Source organism: Gigantopelta aegis, chromosome 10, assembly GCF_016097555.1.
Source record: "Gigantopelta aegis isolate Gae_Host chromosome 10, Gae_host_genome, whole genome shotgun sequence".
In the NCBI taxonomy this organism is placed as follows: Eukaryota; Metazoa; Mollusca; class Gastropoda; order Neomphalida; family Peltospiridae; genus Gigantopelta; species Gigantopelta aegis.
In genome coordinates, this window is record NC_054708.1 from 787,881 (window position 1) to 815,745 (window position 27,865).

Here is a 27,865-nt window from a genome sequence, read left to right on the forward strand (position 1 = left end):
TACGTTAATAACAATTAGATTATTATGTGTCCTTGTAGGTTATTATGATTAGGTTATTATGTGTCCTGTAAGATTAGGTGTGCCTTGTAAGATTAGATTAGGTTATTATTATGTGCCTTGTAAGATTAGGTTATTATGTGTTGTATGATTAGATTATTATGTGTCCTGTAAGATTAGGTTATTATGTGTCCTGTAAGATTAGGTTATTATGTTTCTTGTAAGATTAGGTTATTATGTGCCTTGTAGGATTAAGTAATTATGTGTCCTGTAAGATTAGGTTATTATGTGTCCTGTAGGATTAGGTTATTATGTGTCCTGTAAGATTAGGTTATTATGTGTCCTGTAAGATTAGGTTATTATGTGTCTTGTAGGATTAGGTTATTATGTGTCTTGTAGGATTAGGTTATTATGTGACTTGAAGGATTAGGTTAGTGTGTGCTTTGTAGGATTAGGTTATTATGTGACTTGAAGGATTAGGTTATTATGTGTATTGAAGGATTAGGTTGTTATGTGACTTGAAGGATTAGGTTATTATATGTATTGAAGGATTAGGTTATTATGTGCCTAGTATGATTAGGTTATTATGTGTATTGGAGGATTAGGTTATTATGTGCCTTGTAGGATTAGGTTATTATGTGACTAGTTTTCACTCATATGCTCATCATAATCATTATGTGTGGACTCATGTACGTCTTGCTTTATATGTTGCTTTGTGTTCTGTGTGCGACTTGCAAGTGCCATGTGAAATAGTCTTGTTATGTGTGTATACTAACTGGTGATTTGTGTCTAGTGTGGAGGGCGGGTCCTTGATTTGTGTCTAGTGTGGAGGGGCGGGTCCTTGATTTGTGTCTAGTGTGGAGGGCGGGTCCTTGATTGTGCACAATATTACTTAGGTGAGATTGACCTGAGAAGTATATTGGCAATCTTAATGTTGTGTCTATATATATTATATAGAAAGTACCACTACAACAGAAAGTACTGCCACCACAGAAAGTACCGCTACAACAGAAAGTACTGCCACTACAGACAGTACCGCTACAACAGAAAGTACTGCTACAACAGAAAGTACCGCTACAACAGAAAGTACTGCCACCACAGAAAGTATCGCTACAACAGAAAGTACTGCTACAACAGAAAGTACTGTCACCACAGAAAGTACCACAGGTACCACCTCAGAGAGTACTGCTGCAAGCACAGTGGAGACAACAACACAAGCTTGTTTTGGTAAGACATCGTTATTTATGATGTCCAGTTGAAACACTTGCAGTTTTCCATTGCTTTAGATGAACTGACGGACTTTACAGCGTTGGTAGTAATACTCATGACAGGTGACTGACGGACTTTACAGCTATGGTAGTAATACTCATGACAGGTGACTGACGGACTTTACAGCTATGGTAGCAATACTCATGACAGGTGACTGACGGACTTTACAGCTATGGTAGTAATACTCATGACAGGTGACTGGTGAACTTTACAGCTATGGTAGCAATACTCATGACAGGTGACTGACTTTACAGACTGGCTAGGCAGCATACTCATGACAGGCGACTGACGGACTTTACAGCTGTGGTAGCAATACTCATGACAGGTGACTGACGGACTTTACAGCTGTGGTAGCAATACTCATGACAGGTGACTGGCGGACTTTACAGCTATGGTAGCAATACTCATGACATGTGACTGGCGGACTTTACAGTTATGGTAGTAATACTCATGACATGTGACTGGCGGACTTTACAGTTATGGTAGTAATACTCATGACAGGTGACACCAGTGGGAAAGGATATGCACACCTTCGCAAACACCTGGTGTCATCACTGTTTTGATAGAGATTTATGAGTGCATGTCATCACAGCTCTGTTTATTCCAGTCACCTCTGTCCTATGCTAGTTTTGATATAATAAACTAGTATGGGAGTGGCAGTCCTCTTTGGAGGTGCAGTATGGACGTATTGTCCAATAAAAGATTTCCATGGGAGTGGCTGTCCTATAGATGTGGCATTAAATAGAGATTCATCGAATCAATCACTATTTTGCCAAATGGTCTTGATGATAGATAATGATTTTGTTGTTCTTAGACACCATTATGTATTTTGACTAAATATGATCATCTAAGACACCATTATGTACCATGACTAAGTATGATCATCTAAGACACCATTATGTACCATGACTAAGTATGATCATCTCAGACACCATTATGTACCATGACTAAGTATGATCATCTCAGACACCATTATGTACCATGACTAAGTATGATCATCTAAGACAACCTTATGTACCATGACTAAATATGATCATCTGAGACACCATTATGTACCACGATTAAGTATGATCATCTAAGACACCATTATGTACCATGACTAAATATGATCATCTGAGACACCATTATGTACCATGACTAAATATGATAATCTTAGACAACCTTATGTACCATGACTAAATATGATCATCTGAGACACCATTATGTACCATGATTAAGTATGATCATCTAAGACACCATTGTGTACCATGACTAAGTATGATCATCTAAGACACCATTATGTACCATGACTAAATATGATCATCTACGACAACCTTATGTCCCATGACTAAATATGATCATCTAAGACAACCTTATGTACCATGACTAAATATGATCATCTAAGACAACCTTATGTACCATGACTAAATATGATCCTCTAAGACAACCTTATGTACCATGACTAAGTATGACCGTCTAAGACACCATTATGTACCATAACTAAGTATGACCATCTAAGACACCATTATGTACCATGACTAAGTATGACCATCGAAGACACCATTATGTACCATGACTAAGAATGATCATATAAGAGAACATTATGTACCATGACTAAGTATGACCATCTAAGACACCATTACGTACCATGACTAAGTATGATCATATAAGAGAACATTACGTACCATGACTAAGTATGACCATCTAAGACACCATTACGTACCATGACTAAGTATGACCATATAAGAGAACATTACGTACCATGACTAAGTATGACCATCTAAGACACCATTACGTACCATGACTAAGTATGATCATATAAGAGAACATTACGTACCATTACTAAATATGACCATCTAAGACACCATTATGTACCATGACTAAGTATGACCATCTAAGACACCATTACGTACCCTGACTAAGTATGACCATCTAAGACACCATTATGTACCATGACTAAGTATGACCATCTAAGACACCATTACGTACCATGACTAAGTATGACCATCTAAGACACCATTACGTACCATGACTAAGTATGACCATCTGAGACACCATTACGTACCATGACTAAGTATATAGTATAGTTTATTAGCTTTAAGCCTTACGGCTCATAGGCATATACATATACATTCAATAAACAATGATACAAACAGATAATATATACAATGGGTGATTGTGTAATTGGAGGATGGACAGTTATATATGCTTAGAACGTAAAAAGGTTGCATGTTTGAGAAATTTACCGAGATTACATAGTTCTTTTCTGTTTTGAACTGATAATAATTGTACAATTTTAAACATAGATGGTTTGAACCAATAATATTTTTTTATGTAAGTAATTCGTAAACCTGTATACAATGGACATATCAGAATAAAATGATATTCGTCTTCTATATCGTCCTTATTGCACAATTTACATTTTCTTTCAGATCTTTCTATACCATAATATCTTCCTTGTTCAATGAGCAATTGATGGGAAGATACACGAAATTTTGTAATAAGCGTGGCATAACATTCAGGAATTGATATTCTAAGATAATATTGCAAACAAAAAGTGTCTATCAGCAGTTTATATAATGTACATTTTGGAGATTTGTCTATTGTAGCATCTTTCTCTTGAATAAACTGGTCCGTTAGACGTATTTCTAAACATTTTTAAAATGAGTTAGCACTCATCTAAGTATGATCATCTAAGACAACCTTATGTACCATGACTAAATATGACCATCTATGTACCATGACTAAATATGACCATCTAAGACACCATTATGTACCATGACTAAATATGACCATCTAAGACACCATTATGTACCATGACTAAATATGACCATCTAAGACACCATTATGTACCACGACTAAATATGACCATCTAAGACACCATTGTGTACCATGACTAAGTATGACTATCTAAGACACCATTATGTACCATGACTAAATATGACCATCTATGTACCATGACTAAATATGACCATCTAAGACACCATTATGTACCATGACTAAATATGACCATCTAAGACACCATTACGTACCATGATTAAGTATGACCATCTAAAACACCATTGTGTACCATGACTAAGTATGACCATCTAAGACACCATTACGTACCATGATTAAGTATGACCATCTAAGACACCATTGTGTACCATGACTAAATATGACCATCTAAGACACCATTGTGTACCATGACTAAATATGACCATCTAAGACACCATTGTGTACCATGACTAAATATGACCATCTAAGACACCATTACGTACCATGATTAAGTATGACCATCTAAGACACCATTACGTACCATGACTAAGTGTGACCATCTAAGACACCATTACGTACCATGATTAAGTATGACCATCTAAGACACCATTGTGTACCATGACTAAATATGACCATCTAAGACACCATTATGTACCATGACTAAATATGACCATCTAAGACACCATTATGTACCATGACTAAGTATGACCATCTAAGACACCATTGTGTACCATGACTAAATATGACCATCTAAGACACTATTGTGTACCATGACTAAGTATGACCATCTAAGACACCATTTATGTACCATGACGAAGTATGACCATCTGAGACACCATTACGTACCATGATTAAGTATGACCATCTAAGACACCATTGTGTACCATGACGAAGTATGACCATCTGAGACACCATTATGTACCATGATTAAGTATGACCATCTAAGACACCATTACGTACCATGACTAAGTGTGACCATCTAAGACACCATTGTGTACCATGACTAAATATGACCATCTAAGACACTATTGTGTACCATGACTAAGTATGACCATCTAAGACACCATTTATGTACCATGACGAAGTATGACCATCTGAGACACCATTACGTACCATGATTAAGTATGACCATCTAAGACACCATTAATTTAGATCTATGTTTCGGTGTTTGTAGTGTATTCTAAATGCAAGAAATTAATTTATATTTATATTTGGGGTTTTATTGTAAATGCAAGAAATCAATTTAGATCTATAGTTGGGTGTTTTATTCTAAATGCAGGAAATGAATTGAGATCTATATTTGGGTGTTTGTATTTACTAACCAGGTGGAGCTGATGAATACCCCAAGATGCCTACTGCACCGTCACTGATGTACACCGTGGAAACAAACACAGTGGTGCTAGACTGCTCCATATCGCGGGTAGAAAACGAAACAGATGCAGAGTACAGTGTGACATGGATTATTGACACGACAGTCATTAAGACGAATGCACTTACAACAACGTCCGTGGCAACCCTGTTCAGTTCAAGTCTCTCCACTGCTCAGCGAGATGACGCTCTCACTAAAGGGGTATGATTTTAAAAATAAACACATACACACATAAAAGAAGGTGCAATTTTAAATTAAATACATAGACACATAAAAGAAGGTGGAATTGTAAAATAAACACATATACACATAAAAGAAGGTGGAATTTTAAAATAAATACATACACACATAAAAGAAGGTGGAATTTAAAAATAAACACATATACACATAAAAGAAGGTGGAATTTTAAAATAAATACATACACACATAAAAGAAGGTGGAATTTTAAAATAAACACATATACACATAAAAGAAGGTGGAATTTTAAAATAAATACATATACACATAAAAGAAGGTGGAATTTTAAAATAAATACATACACGCATAAAAGAAGGTGGAATTTTAAAATAAATACATATACACATAAAAGTAAGTGCAAATTTAAAATAAATACATATACACATAAAAGGAGGTATAATTTTACATAAATACATATACACATAAAACGAAGTGTAATTTTAAATTAAAGGTATTCACACAAAAATGGAATTTTTTAAAATAAATACATACACCCATAAAAAGGAGGTGTAATTTTGAAATAAATGTATTCACACAAAAAGGGAAATTAAAAAATAATAATACATACACACAGGAGGTGTAATGTTAAAATAAATATATACACACATAACAGGAGATGTAATTTTAAAATAAATACATACACACATACAAGGAGGTGGAATTTTGAACGAAATACATACACATATAAAATAACAGGTGTAATTTTGAACGAAATACATACACATATAAAGTAACAGGAGGTGTAATTTTGAACAAAATAGATACACATATAAAATAAAAGAAGGTGTAATTTCACTTGTGCGATCATAGAGAAGAATGGCAAATCTCTCGATCAGATTAAGTCCTTGCTCACTAAGAGCAGTTGTACACGTTGACATCTCCCTAAATGCCTCGGTTGCGTCAGGATACACGTTCCAAACAGCCCATGCAGTTTTCTTTCCTCTCCCTGCAAAGGCAGATACAGTGTCACATCCTGTAATTGCATGAAATGCCGGTAGTGCTGCTGCTCTAGGTGATCCTGGTGTTTTCGCCATTTCATGAGCAGGAAGATAACGAAAGGATTTCCCTGTACCAAATGCCACCCATAATTCATTGACATGAAGTTGTTCCGTGTATGCGACAGCTAAAACGAGGATATCAGTATCCACTGTTCTGATGAGGATTTTTTAGCTTCCCTTCTTCACAGCATCGGATGCATGAATAAACACCCTTGTGTCGGCCTCCTCATGATTGCATGGGCTGATATATTCACAATCATCATCTGGCTGTGAACACAGAACATTTTCTCCATCAGTGGTGTACACTAACTTCTCTGCCGGGAATCTGTCTATCACAGCATGTGTTAAAAAGTTGAATAGTTCCACTTTGTTGTCTTCTACACAAAGGAACGTCTTCCAGTCTATTGGGATTTCTGATGTTCCGCTAACTCTCCTTCTGATTCCTTTCCCTCTCTTTTTTCTGGTCAATGCTTTCAGGCTCTCTGATATGTACGTGTCCCAAACCAAATCAATGCGTGATGTAGTCTGTAGCTGTCTGTCGATATATGGCAAAAAGACTGTAGACGCATATGCATCAAATGTTTTGGCTGTCCTTGGTTCAAGGGAATGAACTACTGCAGCTCCGTCTAAAATAACAGCATCCACTACAGGAGAATCAGAAACAGAGGTTATCAAATGTTCTAGGTAAGGAACCAGATCGGACTTGGTGCATGAACGTAGCTTCCCATGGTTGGACAGACTTGGTGGATACGGATGATTTTCGTACATGAAAAAGTCATCAAGGTTGACAGCTCTAGTTTGGCATGATACATACAAACGCAACATAAGATCATGGTCGACTTTTAAAGCTGATGGTTGCAGTTTAGCCTTAGAGGCCATGTTAATCTGAGGTCTGCTGAAAAGCGGCAGTTTTTGTTTCACCAAGGGATCTGAGATAGGCCTCGTTCCTTTCTCTAACCTCTGCTCTACATAGTCACTGTACTGTTTCCCGCCTAAGTCTTAAATTTTTCTAACTGATTCCACAACTGAAGCATCAACTATATCTTTAGAGTCCAAGACGAGCAGATCACCACTATGCTCAAGGAATGGATTTCCCATGTCTTCAATAACAGATACTAATGACAACACCTGCTTGGCAAATGCATTTTGCACCCCCGGGACCTGTTCATGGTGTCCAATCGCTTCATCGTCAGGGTGAGAGAATGTTGCTTCAAATTCTGCATGTATCCTGGCCAATTCTGGCCCTGCAACCATCCATCTTCTGAATGCACTGGGATTTTCAGTAAGTCCTACTGCACCTCCACTGTCTTTGACTACTGCATTATTTTGTTCATGTCCTTGGTCAATCGACATTCCAGATGACAAACGATGCGTTTTGTGAATCACAAATCGTCCCTTTTGGAACTCTGTCTCTAGCTCTGGATGTACCTGAGACAGTGTAGATAAGTCTCGAATATGAACAGGTAACCATCTCGCATAATGGACTTGGTCCAGTGCAAAAAACCATGGTGCCAGCTTGTTCAAAGCCTCAATATAAAGGCCGAATTTCCTATCTCGTTCAGCTCTAACAAACATCAAAATGAGAAGTTGTAGTTTCAGCATCAGATTCCAATATTGAAAGTGTAGAGATTCACGAACTCGTTCCTTCTCCCAGGCATCAAAATCCAAGACTGGCTCATCGTTATGAACGTTTTCCATGTAATCGTGGTATGCCTTTTGTTTTAGGATGGAAGGCTAGCAGATGTAACCTGGTGAGCATGTCTAGTTTTTGTCACATGAGCGACCTTAATAAACGAATCCGCTATACCAGAGGTAGCATCCTCTGCTTGAACTATGGCCTGTGTCCAACCACTGTCTTCGAGCCAGGTAACCAATGCACGAAGTGCAGCCATCTCGATGTGCAGGCCACCGAACATGATGAAATATTTGTCTTCTCCGTGAGTATCTGGCCAAGACATCTGAATTTGCTTCGCCAGGGCATACAGAAGTTGGTCTACAGCCATAACTGGGACCTGTCCTGGATTGACATGGTGTATGGCCTTTCCTATCAAGTCCATCCCATGTTTCACCATCGCAACTGTGTGTGCATTCTCGTAAAATAATGGCATCAAGGCATTAAGGCCAACTGGTTGTGGAACTTGTTTTTGGTGTGACGCATGATAAGCAGACCAAGATACATAATCTTCTTGGTCAAGTTTCTCCTTTTGAAGTAGGCATCTGACGTGAGTAAGTCATTCTTCTTCATGAACCATTTCTGCTTGAAGAATGGCGTCTGTTGGCTGCACAGGACCAGTGCTTTTTGGTATACACATTGCTTTGGTGCAAGCTGAAACATTGTATCTACTAAATGTTTCTTCCGAGTCAAAGAATGTAGTTTTAGTCCAATGTACAAAGGCAGGGGTGTTTCACGTTCTGCCTTGTGCCTGATATTTCTGGACGTAGATCCAGCCCTTGCATGTTTTACTGCATTAAATAGGAAGAGCTGAGACAGGGTTAGAGCAGCTTGATGCGAGTTTGCTTTATCAATCTGGTCTTTTATGCTTGGTCCATGAAGTACCATGTTCACTAGTGCTTTTAGAGTCATGGGTATGTCGTTCTCCTGACAATGTGGTTGAAATGAACCATCAAATGCAGGCCTATCCTTGAATATTTCCAGTCGCACAATTTCTGCAGCCTTTGCAATATGGATTGCATCCATATCATAGTCCCTTTGTAGCTTGTCTGCTGTACCAGGTCTGCTAAGTCCGTAACAAATATAAAAAACACACTCTGACCTAGACATTTTTTACTGGTGTGTGCTGTCCTTTAGTCTCGTGGCATGCCCACTTTCAAATACTCCTAGATCTCTCAGTCTGTTATTGTACAACTGGACAAGATCCGCTAACTTAAATATGGTTTTCTCATTGTCATTTCTTGCTTCCTCAATATATGCAATCAGTTCAGCAAAAACAATACCATGACTATCTCTATTAGTGTAACTCTCAGTTGATGTATCTAGGAACTTTGTATGTTGCTTGTACAAAGAGGTAAGACAGTTTGCATGATATTCTGCATTGGTAGCTATCATATCACCCCCCAGCTAATTTCGTCAATAATAGAGAATTACAAAGGTCAGTTGCACATTTACGCACCTTTCTGTCCAATTCCAATGTTGAGGCAACACGTTTGTATTTATCTGATGGGGATATAACCTGGTCACAGAAACAACAAAACGTTTCTGATGTATTGCCGAAAATGGGACTTGCAGATCTAGTGACTTTCGATCTAGGTCCAGGCGTATCACTGTCCATTTTGCGTTTCTTCACAAGTTCCAGAACTGTACTACTGTATTTCACCCGACAAGATTTGTGCCAAGAAGCATTGTGATGATGTAGTGTCTCTGCATTAAATATCGCTACATCAATGTTATTTGGTAAAGCATCAGCATTGCGAAATTCTTCCAAAATTTTAACCAATGTTAGGTAACCTTTTCCACTATCACTTTTTTCGACTTTGCGGGACATTCTGTTTTTGGACTTGTTTCCTTGGCAAAATATACAAAGATGCCAGTCAATCGTCGAATGGCTGGACATTTTTATGAACGATTCAACCTAAGTCATTCTGAAACAATGTTTTTCTGACACATTATAGCAGTTCTTAATCGCACAAAGTTCTCCACTAGAACACATTTATCACTGGAATATCATCACCATTTGGATATCTGTTGTCAAATCTGCAAAAGAAAATTTAAACAGATAAAATTGCGTGCACATCATGAATATGTACTATCGGTAGATGTTGATCCTTAGCCAGAGTGCTAAGTCCATGCCTATAAATCAAAATAAATGTCAAAACGCATAACATTTGAGTTACAAAATCATTCCCACAGATGTTTTCTATAACTGGATGGTTCTAAGAATGTATATCTGAAATAAGAATGTAAAATTTTAAATTAGATCTATAGTCATGGCTGTTTAGATGAAGATATGTGTCTGGTGAACCAACAGGTGGCGCCACCAGAAAACAGGGGGTGTTGACAAAGTGTTTCTATAGCAGAAATGAATGATTATAATGATATCCGTCTGTGTCCCAAATTTGCTGCTTGTTTCCAAAAGTGCACAAAGATGGCCTTTTTGACAGCTAAGCCACTAGACTAAATAGGTGAAATTTAAAAATAAATACTTACATAAGCTATAAACAAAAACGTGGGTAAGAGTTTAAAATAATAGCAAACACACAAAAAAGTGGTAACATTTTGAACTAAAGACATAATTTCTAACCAAAAAGTGGGTAAGGTTTTTAAATGAATACATATTGGTACATGCACACAATTTGATAATTAATCTAACAACTTTACTAATAGTGTACAGTTTATGAAGGAGATATATTTGGTGTGTTGTAGCTATATCAATGTGTTAAAAATCATTTGTTTTTATGAATTACTGAAGAATGTTTTGTTTTATATAGATTTACTGCCAGGCTACAGCGAGGAATCCAAAGAGGTGTGGAAATAAAGTCAGTCCACCACAGTCAAGTGACGTGTTCAGTTTGTCGCTGCAGGTAAATTGTCATTCTATACCAATCCATTACCAATACAATTTGGTAAATATTGTTTAAACCAACAGTTACACGTGATCATAAACTCTTGTTACAATAAACATAATATGATATTTCTACATATACTTTTCACATCTTTGACTACACATTTATTTACTATACTACATTAGCAGTTGTACATCAGTGAGAAGTTCTTTGATACAGTAAATACACAACATCAATATATCAATATTCTACACAGGTTCTGAGTCTGGTGAACAGTAAATACATAACATCAATATATCAATATTCTACACAGGTTCTGAGTCTGGTGAACTGTAAACACATAACATCAATAGAACAATATTCTACACAGGTTCAGTCTGGTGAACAGTAAACACATAACATCAATATAACAATATTCTACACAGGTTCTGAGTCTGGTGAACTGTAAACACATAACATCAATATAACAATATTCTACACAGGTTCAGTCTGGTGAACAGTAAACACATAACATCAATATAACAATATTCTACACAGGTTCAGTATGGTGAACTGTAAACACATAACATCAATATAACAATATTCTACACAGGTTCAGTCTGGTGAACTGTAAACACTTAACATCAATATAACAATATTCTACACAGGTTCAGTCTGGTGAACTGTAAACACATAACATCAATATAACAATATTCTACACAGGTTCAGTCTGGTGAACAGTAAATACATAACATCAGTATAACAATATTCTACACAGGTTCAGTATCGTGAACAGTAAGCACATAACATGAATATAACAATATTCTACACAGGTTCAGAGTCAGGTTCAGTCTGGTGAACAGTAAATACATAACATCAATATAACAATATTCTACACAGATTCAGAGTCCCTCGTTCCTGGTGATGTACGAAGGAGAGACTATTCTCAAAGTGGACATCACTATGAAGATCAGTCCAGCATTCTACTGCATGATGAAGTACGGTCAGCCCTGCTCAGTGTTTTTTGAGGCGTTTGCTAAGCCGGAAATGTCACCACTCAAGTGTACAAACAATGTGGTAAAGAACCCTGTGGTTGTCCGCTACATGGGCGTGTCAGTGGACGAGGCGATCTGCGGGGCACACATGTCGTCCATGAGCCAGACGCTGAACATCAACACCGTGTCTGACCGCCAGGTGACTGCCAACAGAACCGTCAATGTCAACATACAGCAGAGAGACGAACTGTCAGACAAGACTCAAGTTAAAGTCACTAACAAAATCATAACGGTAAGTTCCACACACAGATTTCGTGAAGTCACAAAGTGTTACTGTAACTTCTAAACAGAGATGATAATGAAGTCACAAAGTGTTATTAAAAAATCCAGATATCCTATTGAAGTCACAAACAAATTGTTACTGTAAGTTCTAAACAGATATCCTATTGAAGTCACAAACAAAGTTATTACTGTAAGATCTAAACAGAGATCCTATTGATGTCACAAACAAATTGTTACTGTAAGTTCTAAACAGGTATTCTATTGAAGTCACAAACTAAGTTGTTACTGTAAGTTCTAAACAGACATCCTATTGAAGTACAAAGTGTTGCAGTAAGTTCTAAACAAGTATCCTATTAAAGTCGCAAACAAAGTATTGCTGTAAGTTCTAAACAGATATCCTACTGAGGTCACAAATAAAGTAGTTGCTGTAAGTGCTAGACACAGACCCAATTGAAGTTATAAATGTATGTTCCTGACAGGGCCCCTGGCTCCTATGAAATCACAAACAAATCCTAATAGCAAGGTATAACTGATTTATTTATTGAATGTAACACTGATATTGGTATGTAAGTCAAACAGACACATTTGTAGCACAAAGTGTTGCAGTAAGTTCTAAACAAGTATCCGATTAAAGTCGCAAACAAAGTATTGCTGTAAGTTCTAAACAGATATCCTACTGAGGTCACAAATAAAGTTGTTGCTGTAAGTGCTAGACACAGACCCAATTGAAGTTATAAATGTATGTTCCAGACAGGGCCCCTGGCTGTTGAAATTACAAACACTCCTAATAGCAAGGTATTACTGATTTGTTTTTAAATGGTAACACTGATATTGGTATGGGTCAGTGTACACATTTGCTCATTTTCCTTGCTGTTTTTTTACTAATACTTACACCACTGCAATAATACATAATTTTATACAGTGTTACTTGCAAATGATGTATACTGTTTTGTTGTGAATTATATATATTGTTACAGTGTTGTATGATTGATATTTATTAAAGTGGTGTTGTTGGTGAATTTTAATATTTTTTGTACACAGTTGACGATCGTCAGTCGTGATGAGAAGAACACAGTCTGCCGGTCGTCGGGAGACCCTCACATGGTCACATTTGACGGACTGTAAGTCATTATAGACTCTCACATGGTTACGTTTGACGGACTTTAAGTCATTATAGACCTTCGCATGGTCACCTTTGACGGACTGTAAGTCATTATAGACCCTCACATGGTCACCTTTGACGGACTGTAAGTCATTATAGACCCTCACATGGTCACCTTTGATGGACTGTAAGTCATTATAGACCCTCACATGGTTACCATGACGGACTGTAAGTCATTATAGACCTTCACATGGTTACCATGACGGACTGTAAGTCATTATAGACCCTCACATGGTCACCTTTGACGGACTGTAAGTCATTATAGACCCTCACATGGTCACCTTTGACGGACTGTAAGTCATTATAGACCCTCACATGGTCACCTTTGACGGACTGTAAGTCATTATAGACCCTCACATGGTCACCTTGACGGACTGTAAGTCATTATAGACCCTCACATGGTTACCATGACGGACTGTAAGTCATTATAGACCCTCACATGGTTACCATGACGGACTGTAAGTCATTACAGACCTTCACATGGTCACCGTTGACGGACTGTAAGTCATTATAGACCCTCACATGGTCACCGTTGACGGACTGTAAGTCATTATAGACCCTCACATGGTCACCGTTGACGGACTGTAAGTCATTATAGACCCTCACATGGTCACCTTTGACGGACTGTAAGTCATTGTAGACCCTTGCATGGTCACCTTGATGGACTGTATGTCATTATAGACCCTCACATGGTTACCATGACGGACTGTAAGTCATTATAGACCCTCACATGGTCACCGTTGACGGACTGTAAGTCATTATAGACCCTCACATGGTTACCATGACGGACTGTAAGTCATTACAGACCTTCACATGGTCACCGTTGACGGACTGTAAGTCATTACAGACCCTCACATGGTCACCGTTGACGGACTGTAAGTCATTATAGACCCTCACATGGTCACCGTTGACGGACTGTAAGTCATTATAGACCCTCACATGGTCACCTTTGACGGACTCACATGGTCACCTTGATGGACTGTAAATCATTACAGACCTTCACATGGTCACCTTTGACGGACTGTTAGTCATTATAGACCCTCACATTGTCATCTTTGACGGACTGTAAGTCATTGTAGACCCTCACATGGTCACCTTGATGGAATGTAAGTCATTATAGACCCTCACATGGTCACCTTTGATGGACTGTAAGTCATTATAGACCCTCATATGGTCACCTTTGACGGACTGTAAGTCATTATAGACCCTCACATGGTCACCTTTGATGGACTGTAAGTCATTATAGACCCCACATGGTCACCTTTGACGGACTGTAAGTCATTATAGACCCTCACATGGTCACCGTTGACGGACTGTAAGTCATTATAGACCTTCACATGGTTACCATGACGGACTGTAAGTCATTACAGACCTTCACATGGTCACCGTTGACGGACTGTAAGTCATTACAGACCCTCACATGGTCACCGTTGACGGACTGTAAGTCATTATAGACCCTCACATGGTCACCTTTGATGGACTCACATGGTCACCTTGATGGACTGTAAGTCATTACAGACCTTCACATGGTCACCTTTGACGGACTGTTAGTCATTATAGACCCTCATATGGTTACCATGACGGACTGTAAGTCATTGTAGACCCTCGCATGGTCACATTTGCTGGATTGTAAGTCATTGTAGGTCTTCACATGGTCACCTTTCATGGACTGCAAGTCATTATAGACCCTCACATGGTCACCTTGATGGACTGTAAGTCATTATAGACACTCACATGGTCACCTTTGACGGACTGTTAGTCATTATATACCCTCACATTGTCACCTTTGACGGACTGTAAGTCATTGTAGACCCTCACATGGTCACCTTTGACGGACTGTAAGTCATTGTAGACCCTTGCATGGTCACCTTTGATGGACTGTAAGTCATTATAGACCCTCACATGGTTACCATGACGGACTGTAAGTCATTGTAGACCCTCGCATGGTCACATTTGCTGGACTGTAAGTCATTGTAGGTCTTCATATGGTCACCTTGATGGATTGTAAGTCATTATAGACACTTACATGGTCACCTTTGATGGACTGTTAGTCATTATAGACCCTCATATGGTCACCTTTGACGGACTGTAAGTCATTATAGACCCTCACATGGTCACCTTTGATGGACTGTAAGTCATTATAGACCCCACATTGTCACCTTTGACGGACTGTAAGTCATTATAGACCCTCACATGGTCACCTTTGATGGACTGTAAGTCATTATAGACCCTCACATGGTCACCTTTGATAGACTGTAAGTCATTATAGACTCTAGCATGGTCACCTTTGACGGACTGTAAGTCTTTATAGACCCTCACATGGTCACCTTGATGGACTGTAAGTCATTACAGACCTTCACATGGTTACAATGACGGACTGTAAGTCATTACAGACCTTCACATGGTCACCTTTGACGGACTGTAAGTCATTGTAGACCCTCGCATGGTCACCTTTGACGGACTGTGAGTCATTATAGACCCTCGCATGGTCACATTTGACGGACTGTAAGTCATTATAGACCTTCACATGGTCACATTTGACGGACTGTAAGTCATTACAGGCCTTCACATGGTCACCTTTGATGGACTGTAAGTCATTATAGACCTTCGCATGGTCACCTTTGACGGACTGTAAGTCATTGTAGACCCACGCATGGTCATCTTTGACGGACTGTAAGTCATTGTAGACCCACGCATGGTCATCTTTGACGGACTGTAAGTCATTATAGACCTTCACATGGTCACCTTGATGGACTGTAAGTCAATATCTGTATTGTAGAACTTTATTATAGACATACTCAGGGTAGAATCTTTGGTCATAGGTGGACCCATTCTGTGGTGGGGGAGGGGGTTCCCATCCCCGCTAGAGTCCCAAAGCTGGTATATCAAAGGTTGTGGTATGTGCTCTCCTATTTGTGGGTAAAGTGCATATAATAGATCCCGTTCTGCTAATGTAAAAATGTAATGAGTTTCCTCTACTATGTCTGTATGTCAGAAAAGACATCCAATAGCCAGTGATTGATAAATCAATGTCTTCTTGTGGTCGTGTTAAACAAAACAAACGTAAACTTGTTTATCGACACTTACGTGATTACATGTACCAGAAACTCTCACGTGGCCCCACTTAATGAACTGTAAGTAAAACTTCATTACTGGAGCATTTGTCAACTACACAATCACAATGTACATTGTTCTATAATAGTGCCGCAGATGTGCAAGTTAGATTGGAACAAATAAATATGCATAATAATAATAATAATAATAATAATAATAATACGGCAGTTTCCAAGTGTTTCTTTGTAACTATTATTGTTTAATTATTGCTTTTATTATTATCACAAAAGTAACAAATTCAACTCTCTTTTTTCAGTAAATACGAAAACATGTGGACAGGAGAATTTATTCTTTACCAACACACTGAAATGGATGTTGAGGTTAGTTGTTTTTATATTATGGTCACTTAGGTTAGATATATATTGAGATGATTATTCTCTCTCTCTCTCTCTCTCTCTCTCTCTCTCTCTCTCTCTCTCTCTCTCTCTCTCTCTCTCTCTCTCTCTCTCTCTCTCTCTCTCTCTCTCACACACACACTGTGTGTGTGTGCGTGCGTGTGTGTTGATGTCAGTATGATTATTCAATATGATTAAATTTCAGTATTTACGATTGTTTGACACCCATTAACTGATGTCTTTTTCATGCTGGGGTGTCATTAAACATCCAGATTTCAGTGCTATTTGTTTTTGTTATGTCAGTGTTAACCGATGTAAATGGTACCATCTCACCTCTTAATATTATAACATACTACTAATATATAAAAACACATAGTCTTATTTGGCAAGTTTCCAACCTACTGCACCAATTCACCTGGAATTTGACAGCCCAGCATCCTATCCACTCAGCCACCATTACTTACCATCACAAATATAATGAATGAATGAATGAATGAATGAATGTTTAACGACACCCCAGCACGAAAAATACATCGGCTATTGGGTGTCAAACTATGGTAATGCAAATAAATAAAGTGATGATCAACATCAATATAAAAATTCAAGACAAACAAAAACAGTGTGAAGAACTGTGCAAAAATACAAATATCACAGAATTTTACGGATACTGAATTTTACTCAAAACTTCAATTTTGTGCTGTATTGGCCATTCTCAAAGAGAATATTACACCCCTGCACCACGGTGAGGTTACAGCACACGCAGGGGATCACAAATACAAAACCAGATATTAAGCATCATCGACTCAGATGATATCTGAATGAATGAATGAATGAATGAATGTTTAACGACACCCCAGCACAAAAATACATATCGGCTGTTGGGTGTCACAAATGGTAAGTATATGGAAATATTTATATATATTCATGTAAAACCACAGTGTAAGCAGCTGTGGGGAAAAGTATAATACAATACATAAAATCGAGGTAAGTAAACCTTAAAACTTTGTATAGAAGTCAAAATTTTCAAAAACTTTACAATTAATTCTGGATGGAATTTAAACGATTCCAAACAGATGATGTCTCATACTAAATTCCACTTAGATGATTCTGGACTTGATGATTATGACTTTGCCGGCGGATGATCATATGCTACTCCTAGACAAACATCTCATATCACCACTGATTACGCAGTGAATCATGAGTGCCATTGATTACTCAGTGAATCATGAGTACCACTGATTAGGCAGTGAATCATGAGTGCCGCTGATTACGCAGTGAATCATGAGTGCCACTGATTAGGCAGTGAATCATGAGTGACACTGATTACGAAGTGAATCATAAGCACCACTGATTACGCAGTGAATCATAAGTGCCGCTGATTAGGTGGTGAATCATGAGTGCCACTGATTAGACGGTGAATCATGAGTACCACTGATTAGGCGGTGAATCGTAAGTGCCGCTGAGTAGGCGGTGAATCATGAGTGCCGCTGATTACACAGAGAATCATGAGTGCCACTGATTAGGCAGTGAATCATGAGCACCACTGATTATGCAACATTTCTTTTAATATCCAATAAGCTCTATTTTGTGGCTTTTGATTTGTCCAACCAGTTTAGGTAAGTGGCAGTCCTACAAATAAAGTAGGAAGAATGAATTGTCCTGGGGAGTGGCAGTCCTACAAATCAAGTAGGAAGAATCAATTGTCCTGGGGAGTGGCAGTCCTACAAATAAAGTAGGAAGAATGAATTGTCCTTGAGAGTGGCAGTCCTCCAAATAAAGTAGGAAGGATCAATTGTCCTTGAGAGTGGCAGTCCTACAAATAAAGTAGGAAGAATGAATTGTCCTTGAGAGTGGCAGTCCTACAAATAAAGTAGGAAGAATGAATCGTCCTTGGTAGTGGCAGTCCTACAAATAAAGTAGGAAGAATGAATTGTCCTTGAGAGTGGAAGTCCTCCAAATAAAGTAGGAAGAATGAATTGTCCTGGAGAGTGGCAGTCCTACAAATAAAGTAGGAAGGATGAATTGTCCTGGGGAGTGGCAGTCCTACAAATAAAGTAGGAAGAATGAATTGTCCTGGGGAGTGGAAGTCCTACAAATAAAGTAGGAAGGATGAATTGTCCTGGGTAGTGGCAGTCCTACAAATAAAGTAGGAAGGATGAATTGTCCTGGGGAGTGGCAGTCCTACAAATAAAGTAGGAAGAATGAATTGTCCTTGGTAGTGGCAGTCCTACAAATAAAGTAGGAAGAATGAATCGTCATTGGTAGTGGCAGTCCTACAAATAAAGTAGGAAGGATGAATCGTCCTTGGTAGTGGCAGTCCTACAAATAAAGTAGGAAGAATGAATCGTCATTCGTCCCTGTATGAAGTAAGTGGCAGTCCTACAAATAAAGTAGGAAGGATGAATTGTCCTGGGAAGTGGCAGTCCTACAAATAAAGTAGGAAGGATGAATCGTCATTGGTAGTGGCAGTCCTCCAAATAAAGTAGGAAGGATGAATTGTCCTGGGTAGTGGCAGTCCTACAAATAAAGTAGGAAGGATGAATTGTCCTGGGGAGTGGCAGTCCTACAAATAAAGTAGGAAGAATGAATTGTCATTGGTAGTGGCAGTCCTCCAAATAAAGTAGGAAGGATGAATCGTCATTGGTAGTGGCATTCCTCCAAATAAAGTAGGAAGGATGAATCGTCATTGGTAGTGGCAGTCCTACAAATGGCAATAAGTTGACAATGATTAAAGGAGCAGACATGACCTTATGAAAACATCCTTTTGCCTCTGCCTTGTGAAGAGATACCATTTTTTAAATGTTAATGTTTTGTTTAGATTATAATCAGTATTTCTAACTCGTAGCTTCAAACTGTTGTAGCAAGTGCAAATCAGTATTTATATTATGTCAACATATAGGTTCAAACTGTATGTGATTGCGAATGATAATCAGTATTTATACTATGCCAACATATAGGTTCAAACTCTATGTGATTGCGAATGATAATCAGTATTTATACTATGTCAACATATAGGTTCAAACTGTATGTGATTGCGAATGATAATCAGTATTTATACTATGTCAACATATAGGTTCAAACTGTATGTGATTGCGAATGATAATCAGTATTTGTATTTTGAGTACTTACCTGCTATGTGATCAACTCTAAGATTAATCCCTATCTTTGGGCCCATTGAGTTAGTTTTTATTCCAGCCAGTGCTTCACCACTGGTGTAACAAAGGCCATATTATATATTTTCCTAGCTATGGAATGGTGTGTATATAAAAGATCCCTTACTTCTAATCCAAAAAGAGTGGCTAGTGGAGTGGTGGTAGCGGGTTTCTTCTCTCATCTGTGTGTCCTTAACCATATGTCTGACACCATATAACAATAAATAAAAATGTGTTGAGTACATCCTTAAATAAAACATTTTGTTTTCTTTATTTGTATGCCACAGGTTCGAGGGTATACTAAACGGATAGTTAGAGGATCCGGTAACTGTGGCTTGACTGTGAGGTCGGGCAATGATGTGATCCGCTTCAACAAGTGTTCAATGAGAGGCTTGGGACGTTTTCTAAATCCACTCATTCCAGAACATTTCTTCAAGAATGACTTAACACCATCAACCAAGATTTACCAAGAACTCAATGGGCAAATTTACCACGTATGTTTTATAAGTTTCAAGATAATAGTGACTGTATTTTATATATTTTACAAACTCATTTTACATACAAGTATATCAGGTTAATTTACCACGTATGTTTTATAAGTTTCAAGATAATAGTGACTGTATTTGATATATTTTACAAACTCATTTTACATACAAGTATATCAGGTAAATTTACAAACACAAATTCATATATATTTTAGAATATTAAATATAATTTACAAACACATATTCACAGAGAATATTAGATATAATTTACACACTTGCTCACATATATATTACTGCGATATCTGTTGGTATATGTTCAGAAACGTTATTGTCATATTGTTTTAGGTGGGGTTTTAAGGTTTTCTTTTATTTACATTTGGATGAGTTTGTTTGTTTAAATTACTGCTGCCAGTTAATACTATTATGAATGTAAAGGATGGTATTCAAGGTTCCATCAGTATCTGGATGAGTTTGTTTGTTTAAATTACTGCTGCCAGTTAATACTATTATGAATGTAAAGGATGGTATTCAAGGTTCCATCAGTATCTGGATGAGTTTGTTTGTTTAAATTACTGCTGCCAGTTAATACTATTATGAATGTAAAGGATGGTATTCAAGGTTCCATCAGTATCTGGATGAGTTTGTTTGTTTAAATTACTGCTGCCAGTTAATACTATTATGAATGTAAAGGATGGTATTCAAGGTTCCATCAGTATCTGGATGAGTTTGTTTGTTTAAATTACTGCTGCCAGTTAATACTATTATGAATGTAAAGGATGGTATTCAAGGTTCCATCAGTATCTGGATGAGTTTGTTTGTTTAAATTACTGCTGCCAGTTAATACTATTATGAATGTAAAGGATGGTATTCAAGGTTCCATCAGTATCTGGATGAGTTTGTTTAAATTACTGCTGCCAGTTGATACTGTTATGAATGTAAAGGATGGTATTCAAGGTTCCATCAGTATCTGGATGAGTTTGTTTGTTTAAATTACTGCTGCCAGTTAATACTATTTTGAATGTAAAGGATGGTATTCAAGGTTCCATCAGTATCTAGATGAGTTTGTTTGTTTAAAATACTCCTGCCAGTTAATACCACTAAGAATGTGAAGGATGTCGTTCAAGGTTTCATCAGTGTCTGGGTTATTTATTATTTTAGGTATTGCTGCCAACTGGTACCAAAGTCACTGTGAAGAACACCGTTCGAGGTTTTATCAATATTTGGATTGAGCCATCAGGAAGGGATTTCGGAAAAACAAGAGGTAAAATTTAGATTTTAAAAAACATCTTTCAAAATCAGTGGCGTAGTGAGGGGGCACGGGGCAGTGCCCCCCCCCCCCCACCACCACTAGATATAGATATAGATATAGACAGATATATATATATATATATTATTTGTTTTTAAATTATATATATATATATATTCACTGATTTGATTTAGGGTAGGGGAGACTTTCAACTCGACAAAATTATTGTTATTGACAGAGTTCCATCTGTTTTAGTTTGGCCAGATTCATCTCATAATTGGTTTCATGTCATAGAAACCTTTTTATTACAGGTCTCTGTGGCGTTTACAATAATAAAGTTTCTGATGACTTGATGTTGAAAAATGGATCTACTGTTCCTAAAACTACAAATATAAGATTCCAACCCAGTACATTTATCAAGTCATGGAGGTGAGAATTGTGTTAAGAATTACTTTGGTTTTGTGCTATTTTATATATCTATGATGCCTCTCTCATTTATCACATCATGTATGTCTGGTGAGCATCATTATATGTTTCATGCTACTGACAGTCTCGGGCATTATTAAACATAGCATGGGTCCCTGATGATTCATGGTACTTAATAATTGTATGAGTATATTTTAAAACTGCTTTGTGATTTTATTATAATTATTAGTTGAGGAAAGTTTTTAATTGTTACTTGAACAGACAATGCAGAAAAATCTATATAATTGATGCAATCAAAAGTGCACATGTGCTTAAATCTGTTGAGTCACGTTATTTACTATTTTTAAGTATACAAGCAATAAATAACAAAGGAACTGTTTTTACCATTATTTTTATTGATTTAGCATGGTGCTTAAAATATTTCTTGCATGATAAGCTGGGACAAACTTTTTGTTTTTTAAATTGCTTTGGTTATTATTTCTATTTTGTATGTAAATATATGTAGCCATATTTTAATGTAAAATGTGTTTCAGACAGTGAAGTGCATTGTGAAAGATGGTGTGTTTCAGACAGTGAAGTGTATTGTGAAAGATGATGTGTTTTAGATAGTGAAGTGTATTGTGAAAGATGATGTGTTTTAGATAGCGAAGTGTATTCTGAAAGATGATGTGTTTTAGATAATGAAGTGTATTGTGAAAGATGATGTGTTTTAGATAGTGAAGTGTATTCTGAAAGATGATGTGTTTCAGACAGTGAAGTGTATTCTGAAAGATGATGTGTTTTAGATAGTGAAGTGTATTGTGAAAGATGATGTGTTTCAGACAGTGAAGTGTATTCTGAAAGATGATGTGTTTTAGATAGTGAAGTGTATTGTGAAAGATGATTTGTTTCAGACAGTGATCGAAGTGTATTGTGAAAGATGATGTGTTTTAGATATTGAAGTGTATTGTGAAAGATGATGTGTTTTAGATAGTGAAATGTATTGTGAAAGATGATGTGTTTTAGATATCGAAGTGTATTGTGAAAGATGATGTGTTTTAGATATTGAAGTGTATTGTGGAAGATGATGTCTTTCAGACAGTGATCGAAGTGTATTGTGAAAGATGATGTGTTTTAGGTAGTGAAGTGTATTGTGAAAGATGATGTGTTTCAGACAGTGAAGTGTATTCTGAAAGATGATGTGTTTTAGATAGTGAAGTGTATTGTGAAAGATGATGTGTTTTAGATAGTGAAGTGTATTGTGAAAGATGATGTGTTTCAGACAGTGAAGTGTATTCTGAAAGATGATGTGTTTTAGATATTGAAGTGTATTGTGAAAGATGGTGTGTTTCAGACAGTGAAGTGTATTGTGAAAGATGATGTGTTTCAGATAGTGAAGTGTATTGTGAAAGATGGTGTGTTTCAGATAGTGAAGTGTATTGTGAAAGATGATGTTTTAGATAGTGAAGTGTATTGTGAAAGATAATGTGTTTCAGACAGTGAAGTGTATTGCGAAAAATGATGTGTTTCAGACAGTGAAGTGTATTGTGAAAGATAATGTGTTTCAGACAGTGAAGTGTTTTGTGAAAAATGATGTGTTTCAGAGTGACATCTCGCAGTGACAGTCAGTACTCGGGATACAGAGGAACCAGCGACATCTCGCCTCAGATCTTCTGTCAGTGTTACACCGGATCCAAGCTGCCTAAGATCTGCAGTTTCTTTGCTGACATTGATCCCTGTTCAATCGCTGTTTATGGTGGTAAATAGAATGATTTTTAAAAAGGGTACAGTTACGTAGGAAGTGAAACAAATATGCAGTGATTTGTAGACTAACAGTAAGTGATTTAGAAATGGGAAGTGATTTGTCATCAGGAAGTAATTTACAAACAACAGGAAGTTATTTATATACATACAAGAAATTATTTATTCAAAGGCGTTTTGTAAGTTCTAAATATAAAAAATTATTTATTTTTAAATTAAAAACCCTTAAAACAAACTATAAAAATTTCTAAAAAAAATTTGCCCGTTTAGATTAATTTTTAGTTGTTAGTTCACAGAAAAGGAAATTAGGAAATAATACAAATCTGATTGGGGGTGTTTCTGTCAATTTAAAGTAAAATGTATTCCATGTGTATGTCATCTATGTGAATGTTTTGCAGTGTGTGTGTGCGGGTGTGCGTGTGCGTGTGTGTGTGTGTGTGTGTGTGTGTGTGTACATGCGTGCGTGCGTGTGTGTGCATGTGTCTGTGTGTAGGTGTACATGCGTTCGTGCGTGTGTGTGTGTGTGTGTGTGTATTTGTATATGTACTATATGTTTATTTATATGTTTGAGAAATGTTTTAGATATTACAGAGATATTGCATATGTTGTTTGAGCAGATGTAGATATTGCAGATAGACTAATGTATTGCATACCATATTTTCCGATATATTATGCACGCACCCCACTTTGGGCATTTATTCCAAGGCACCCAGAGGTGGATCTAGCCCCCCACCCCCCCCTAAATTTTGCGGTAGTTATAATTTTATTATATATTAATTTTCATTTTTTAAGACCCCCCTCCAAACCTCCCCCAAAGTACCCTTGCAAAACTGATAGTAAATGTAAGATACTTTACTTTCCTCACTAAATTAGCTAAAATGTAGTCTACATTAAACATAGAAAATAGCCAAATCTTATAAGTGGAAAACAGCTATATATCAAGTATGAAAGTACTTGCATACTTATATTATATATATATTATATAAATGGTGTAAATTACAGTATTTATAAAAATGTTCATAGTAATAAATAACTGAAACAAAACCACTAGTACTGGTATAGCATACTAGTAATTGTTACACATGAATGCATGAGATGTTCAGTGTCCACCAAGCCATACTAGTAATCTTATACATGAATGCATGAGATGTTCAGTGTCCACCAAGCCATACTAGTAATCTTACACATCAATGCATGAGATGTTCAGTGTCCACCAAGCCATACAAGTAATTCTTACACATGAATGCATGAGATGTTCAGTGTCCACCAAGCCATACTAGTAATTCTTACACATCAATGCATGAGATGTTCAGTGTCCACCAAGCCATACTAGTAATTCTTACACATGAATGCATGATATGTTCAGTGTCCACCAAGCCATACTAGTAATTCTTACACATGAATGCATGAGATGTTCAGTGTCCACCAAGCCATACTAGTAATTCTTACACATGAATGCATGAGATGTTCAGTGTCCACCAAGCCATACTAGTAATTCTTACGCATGAATGCATGAGATGTTCAGTGTCCACCAAGCCATACTAGTAATTCTTACACATGAATGCATGAGATGTTCAGTGTCCACCAAGCCATACTAGTAATTCTTACACATGAATGCATGTGATGTTCAGTGTGCACCAAGCCATACTAGTAATTCTTACACATCAATGCATGTGATGTTCAGTGTCCACCAAGCCATACTAGTAATTCTTACACATCAATGCATGAGATGTTCAGTGTCCACCAAGCCATACTAGTAATTCTTACACATCAATGCATGAGATGTTCAGTGTCCACCAAGCCATACTAGTAATCTTACACATCAATGCATGAGATGTTCAGTGTACACCAAGCCATACTAGTAATTCTTACACATCAATGCATGAGATGTTCAGTGTCCACCAAGCCATACTAGTAATCTTACACATCAATGCATGAGATGTTCAGTGTCCACCAAGCCATACTAGTAATTCCTACACATCAATGCATGAGATGTTCAGTGTCCACCAAGCCATACTAGTAATTCCTACACATGAATGCATGAGATGTTCAGTGTCCACCAAGCCATACTAGTAATTCTTACACATGAATGCATGAGATGTTCAGTGTCCACCAAGCCATACTAGTAATTCTTACACATCAATGCATGAGATGTTCAGTGTCCACCAAGCCATACTAGTAATTCTTACACATCAATGCATGAGATGTTCAGTGTCCACCAAGCCATACTAGTAATCTTACACATCAATGCATGAGATGTTCAGTGTCCACCAAGCCATACAAGTAATTCTTACACATCAATGCATGAGATATTCAGTGTCCACCAAGCCATACTAGTAATTCCTACACATGAATGCATGAGATGTTCAGTGTCCACCAAGCCATACAAGTAATTCTTACACATCAATGCATGAGATATTCAGTGTCCACCAAGCCATACTAGTAATTCCTACACATCAATGCATGAGATGTTCAGTGTCCACCAAGCCATACTAGTAATTCTTACACATCAATGCATGAGATGTTCAGTGTCCACCAAGCCATACTAGTAATTCTTACACATCAATGCATGAGATGTTCAGCGTCCACCAAGCCATACTAGTAATTCTTACACATCAATGCATGAGATGTTCAGCGTCCACCAAGCCATACTAGTAATTCTTACACATGAATGCATGAGATGTTCAGTGTCCACCAAGCCATACTAGTAATCTTACAGATGAATGCATGAGATGTTCAGTGTCCACCAAGCCATACAAGTAATTCTTACACATGAATGCATGAGATGTTCAGTGTCCACCAAGCCATACTAGTAATTCCTACACATGAATGCATGAGATGTTCAGTGTCCACCAAGCCATACTAGTAATTCTTACACATGAATGCATGAGATGTTCAGTGTCCACCAAGCCATACTAGTAATTCTTACACATGAATGCATGAGATGTTCAGTGTCCACCAAGCCATACTAGTAATTCTTACACATGAATGCATGAGATGTTCAGTGTCCACCAAGCCATACAAGTAATTCTTACACATGAATGCATGAGATGTTCAGTGTCCACCAAGCCATACAAGTAATTCTTACACATGAATGCATGAGATGTTCAGTGTCCACCAAGCCATACAAGTAATTCTTACACATGAATGCATGAGATGTTCAGTGTCCACCAAGCCATACAAGTAATTCTTACACATCAATGCATGAGATGTTCAGTGTCCACCAAGCCATACTAGTAATCTTACACATCAATGCATGATATGTTCAGTGTCCACCAAGCCATACAAGTAATTCTTACACATCAATGCATGAGATGTTCAGTGTCCACCAAGCCATACTAGTAATCTTACACATCAATGCATGAGATGTTCAGTGTCCACCAAGCCATACTAGTAATCTTACACATCAATGCATGAGATGTTCAGTGTCCACCAAGCCATACTAGTAATCTTACACATGAATGCATGAGATGTTCAGTGTCCACCAAGCCATACTAGTAATTCTTACACATGAATGCATGAGATGTTCAGTGTCCACCAAGCCATACTAGTAATCTTACACATGAATGCATGAGATGTTCAGTGTCCACCAAGCCATACAAGTAATTCTTACACATGAATGCATGAGATGTTCAGTGTCCACCAAGCCATACTAGTAATCTTACACATGAATGCATGAGATGTTCAGTGTCCACCAAGCCATACTAGTAATTCTTACACATGAATGCATGAGATGTTCAGTGTCCACCAAGCCATACTAGTAATTCTTACACATGAATGCATGAGATGTTCAGTGTCCACCAAGCCATACAAGTAATTCTT

General features: G+C 37.4%; 1 protein-coding gene across 1 annotated transcript in view; it reads left to right on the top strand.

The window, feature by feature from the left end:
• LOC121382817 overlaps nt 1-27,865 on the top strand; it is a 74,723-nt gene that overhangs the window by 20,890 nt on the left and 25,968 nt on the right. Inside the window, exons 11-20 of the mRNA XM_041512441.1 lie at nt 955-1,224; nt 5,328-5,572; nt 11,053-11,145; nt 12,007-12,393; nt 13,425-13,504; nt 16,916-16,979; nt 20,434-20,640; nt 21,790-21,892; nt 22,189-22,306; nt 23,887-24,041. Coding sequence (XP_041368375.1) covers nt 955-1,224; nt 5,328-5,572; nt 11,053-11,145; nt 12,007-12,393; nt 13,425-13,504; nt 16,916-16,979; nt 20,434-20,640; nt 21,790-21,892; nt 22,189-22,306; nt 23,887-24,041 — 1,722 coding nt within the window. The remainder of the gene's footprint in view (nt 1-954; nt 1,225-5,327; nt 5,573-11,052; nt 11,146-12,006; nt 12,394-13,424; nt 13,505-16,915; nt 16,980-20,433; nt 20,641-21,789; nt 21,893-22,188; nt 22,307-23,886; nt 24,042-27,865) is intronic.